General features: G+C 43.9%; 1 protein-coding gene across 1 annotated transcript; it reads left to right on the top strand.

The window, feature by feature from the left end:
• The first annotated feature begins 3,627 nt into the window (after nt 1-3,627).
• On the top strand, nt 3,628-4,051 carry LOC131515241 (nuclear transport factor 2-like). Its single transcript, XM_058735983.1, is given in 3 exon segments — nt 3,628-3,769; nt 3,772-3,789; nt 3,792-4,051. Coding segments are annotated over 3 exon segments (420 nt in total).
• Nucleotides 4,052-4,917: the final 866 nt, after the last annotated feature.

The following is a 4,917-nucleotide window of genomic DNA, read 5'->3' as shown; positions in this document are numbered from 1 at the left end:
CCCAAACCAGAACTTCCTCTTCCCTGGGAGCTGAAAGGTGTCGAATGGATGGGCTGAAATAGATGTAAAGACATTAATTATTTAATTGATCCATTAGTACACAAATCCTAGTACATGGGTTGTCTGGAATCTCTTCTGATTATCAGAATTTATTTCTACCTCCTTGTTCTACATCTGTTTCCTGGAAAGGTGAAGGGGTTATTACCTGGACACAGGTAACCAGGTTAGAACCTGGACACAGGTTTGTGACGGTGGCACTTTCTTTGACGAGGGTAGAAAAAGAGTCTAAATTCTCACGAACGTGGCTTCTTTCAGAAAAACATTCCTCTTCCACTAACATTTAATTCTGATTTTAAATACACACACACACACACACACACACACACACACACACACCCAGCATTTTCAGTTCCCAGGTAGAATAATTAACCAAATATCCAAATACCTTTCCATTCTTTGGCCTCCTGCGACAGATGCAATATTTTATGTCTCAGTTATTTAAGCCAGGATCCTTCCTGGTTGTTTTATGACTTAGTGACGATGATTGCATCATGTGCAGAGACTATGCCAGCCCAGTGTGGCACACACTTTGCTATGACACCCTGAATATAAGAAGAATCAATGGAATGTTTGCTGGATGCAAAACCCACTCCTAGGCTGTGACTGTGAAGCAGAAAGCTTTTCCAAGAAACCATATAAAATCATTACTGGGGGTGACTGTGTCTCATACAGCCAGACTGCGTGTCTGCTTTTCAATCTGTAGACTTCAAATAGATCCAACACCTCCCTTCTTCCACATCCAAGGAAAGCTCGGAGGCCAGCACCCACTGTTTATACTCATTACCGGGACAGGCAGCAGCAATCTAGGGGGACAAAATGCCGGAAGACTCTCATGTAACTAACTGTACTCAAATATAAAAATGGGATTTTTTTTTTCTCTTTCTGAAATCTGCTTCAAACCTTGCAGGCCACCAGCTACTTTCTATGAGCACCAGCCGAGGCCCAGATCTGAGCACAACCCCATCTCAAGTTGCTGGGTTGACCATCCAAGCATGTTTTTGAGCTGGGCTTCTCAACAGACAATGACTGTACAGCCCAGAGGACGTTTGGCAATGTCTGGGGGCATTTTTGCTCGTCACAGCCCAGGAAAGAAGGAAAGGATGATATTGTTCTCTAGTAAAGAGTGGGCAATGTGCACAAGAGCTGGTGACAACAATGACCCATCCATCCCCACATGCCGGTAGTCCCAACGCTGAGAATCCTGTCTTAGAGGAACAAAGATAAGACAAAAAATGCTGCTCACATTGAAATTTAAACGGTTTCCCCTCTCGGGCGTCACTACCTGCACACAGCAAGAAACACTTAGATTGTTTATGGCGTCAGGCTGTGACCACAGAAATTAAACTTGTGGGTGGTACAGAACCAAGTATAATTCTGTGTTGCTGTAGAACACCCTTCCCTATGAAAATCAAAACGCTTTTCAGAAACAGTTATTCCCCTGGGAGACAGAGCTGGGCATTAGAGGGATCCTCATTTCACAGATGAGAAAACAGGAATCTAAAACAGGTTGTCATTTGCTCAAGGTTATTCAATGAATCCGGTTTAGAGCTAGAGAAACCAGGAAAGGCCAGACATTGGAGAGAAGAATCCTGAAAGAATATAAAAGGACAGAAACATGCTCTCAGCTGGATACCGTCTTAGTGACACACATCTTTTCCACATCCTGAACCCGTGATGTCAAGAAAAGCAGGGTTTTCCATGATGGGCAGCTTGTGGTTCTCCCCAGAACCAGCAGCCCCAGAAAAGCCCCATGCCCCCTCCCTGCCAGCAAGAGCCCTCACCTGACAAACCCAATCCCCAGGGCTATTCTCCAGATGTTTATACTGTCAAATGATTTAATGGTCTGCAGAAATGAGTTGGTCTGTTCGTTAAAATAGTCATCATAATGAAAAAGACGGACGACATCTGCCCTTATCCTCTGTCAGTCTGTCACATCTATGTACCTCCTTCCTATCAATCACCATAGTATGCATTATGTAAATACCAAAGATGAAATGTCAGCCTATGTATCTAATTGTCCCTGTGTGCCATATGGGAATATGACTGGTGGACCCTGCTGTTCCCCTTTACAGCCAGCATTAATTGGCATCTCTGTTATCTAGCCCTGGAGATTCTGATCGGAATGGGTTTAGACCCCAGTAACCCTTTCAATGGGAGACATGATTCTGGCTGATTCTTACCCAAAGGAAAAAAAAATGCAGAGAAATCTCGGAAACTTTATCATCCTACTAATATTTGGTCAAAAATGTACAGAGTCATTTGCTATATTTGTTGATAAGAGAGGAATCCAAAAAGCCTGGAGATGAACATTTCTGCATTTCCCCCCCAAAAAAACGGGAGACCTGTAGAGAGAGGTGAAGTATGTTCACAGATAACTGGGGAAAACAAAATGGAAGGGTCATTTTCTCCCTCCAATTCCTGGGCTACTTTGCGGAACATGCATTTGTCCGTCTTCAAGGACTGGATCATGAATGTCAGTGTAAGAATGGGCTTTAGAAGTCCTAGAAATGTAGAATTCTACTGGGCATGAATCCTATGTAAGATATCTCCAACGGCAAGACTTATGTCTCTGCTTTAATACTTTCAATGAAGAGGCATTCACAGCTTTGCAGGGTTCCACTTAGATGAAAGTAATTTAAAAGCATCAAAGAAGCAAATCCTGAAATGTCCTAGTGCACTCACCATAGTGTAGATAGTATTATCAAAAATTTTGTATTCATAAACACAACCTCCCTTGCCCAACTTTCTTAAAATGAAAATGATATTGAAGCTACCTTCAAGTCCCTATAGAAGTAAGCAATCTTCCTGTCTTATTTGCAAATATACACAGTACATAAATTATTTTCATCTCAGAGGACAAGGAAATTTGACATATTCCATGTTGGGAGAAAAGATCTCCCCTACCCCCAAATATGCTGTATCCTGTCCTACCCAAAGGGGGGAAAAAAAAAACTATGAATGCAATGGTAAGTGCTACGTTAATTACCAACACAGAGCTCAGTCCTGAAAATTCCAAAGTTTTAGTTGATTCCATGTTCAAAATGTTCCACAGAAGGTCACCAGGAAAAACTGGCTGCATACAGTCTCGCAACTAATGAAATGAGATAAATAGCAAATGAGCCCACCAAAGGTATTTGCAATAAAGGTTTATCTTCTTACACAAGATAAACTGGAATCATTGTGTGTACAGCTGGAGGTTCTCTCCTGTTCCACTTACCTACAAGTGCAGACATGAAGAGTCATCTCTCTCTGTTCTGTATTTACTCTAAAGATTAGTGACAAGCTACCATGCTGCCCCTAGGGTTTTCGTCCTCGTTTATCTGAAAAAGTGCAAGGAGACTGCCACCATGGCCATGGAGCCAGCCCCTGGGAGACCCGAGGGTCTGTGAAGGCTGGAGCCCAGTGGGTGAAAGGTCAAGGTCACTTCTGCTCCTCAGAGGTCCTGGCCTCAGTCAGCCTGCAGACGACTGGAGTGAAGTAGGAAATGATGTATGTGTCAACAACCCTCTTGGAAGTCACAGGAGAAGCCATCCTGAAGGTCTCAATGAGGTCGGATGATACTCCAGAATGGGAGACAAGCCAATTTGGGAGCAGACCGGATCTGGCTTCATTCGAAATTATTACCAGTTAGCTGATAACAACAGACTCCAACTAGGCACAATTTGTATTGACACATCACGGGAAGGACAACAATTCCTAGGGCAAGATGCCATGTAGAGAAATTGTCTAGCCTCCGTTCCAGAAAACCCAGCACGGCATCGCGGCGCAAGACCATCATCCTGTGCCGGACAGTTGCATCATCAGCATGGTTGTGGGCCAGCTCAAGGTCGGTGGAGACCCCATTGTGGGGTTCCACCACACGTTCCTACTAAAGAACATCAACGATGCTTGGGTTTGCAGCAATGGCATGATCAGGCTTGCCCTGCGCAAACTGACCTCCTCCCCCTCCCAGCCAGGCACTCTTGCTGTCTCCTCCCCCTCCTCTTCCTGACACTATTTGCATTCTGCAGATGCTCCAAATCCCATCCCTAAATGAGCCCTGCAGTGGGAGAGGGAGCCGGGCACACTACCCAGGTGTCGTGCGGGATGTCTGCATGCCAGACCAGGTGCATCTGCCAGAAGTTTGTGTTGGACCAGTACATGCCTCGGAAAGACTTAAGTAATGCAAAGGTTTTCTTCTTCCTTTTTTTTTTTTAATCTACTGACAAGTTGCTCTAGTAACCCAAAAAAGTGAAAGATAAAGCAGCTGCCTCATCGCCCAGATATTGATTTGTTCAGATGTTACAATGCCTCGTGATACAATAAAACCATGAAGATTTTCTTTAAAAAAACAAAAAGAGAAGAAGAAGGAAGGAAGAAAAGAAAGAAAGAGAAAGTACAAGCAATCCGTTAAGGTTAAAGAGACAACATTAAGGAATGTGGCCGTACAGTCGTACAGCCGATGACTCTGGCCTGTGCTTAATCCAGGGCCTTGTTTAAAAGAGCTTTTCGATTTTAATTAAAATAAAATGGGCCCTGGAAGAAAACACGTCTCCTCCAGCAAGGATTGTATTCAGCTTGCTCTCTGTAATTTTGCCCATCACACTGCTGGCTGTTGCTTTTTGCACAGCTCTTAAATGGTGTCTAAATTGACCAGCTCTGTTGCCAAGGAAACGGACAGGACAATGCTAATAGAAGCTACTTAGGACACACTGTGAAAAGCTTAGAAATAAAATTGGTTGACATGAAAGGCACCGTGTCAGCAGCCAGGCAACTCTGTTAAAGGCTGCACTGAGCAGAAGGTGGTGCCTTGTCTCCCCCTACTCTTTCCTCTCAAAATCTCTCCTAGAAAATGAATTCTGTCCTAGGAGCTTGGAT

Source organism: Neofelis nebulosa, chromosome 6 (assembly GCF_028018385.1).
Source record: "Neofelis nebulosa isolate mNeoNeb1 chromosome 6, mNeoNeb1.pri, whole genome shotgun sequence".
Classification (NCBI taxonomy): Eukaryota; Metazoa; Chordata; class Mammalia; order Carnivora; family Felidae; genus Neofelis; species Neofelis nebulosa.
The sequence above is the reverse complement of the archived record's forward strand: the minus strand, read 5'-3'. Positions and strand labels throughout refer to the sequence as shown.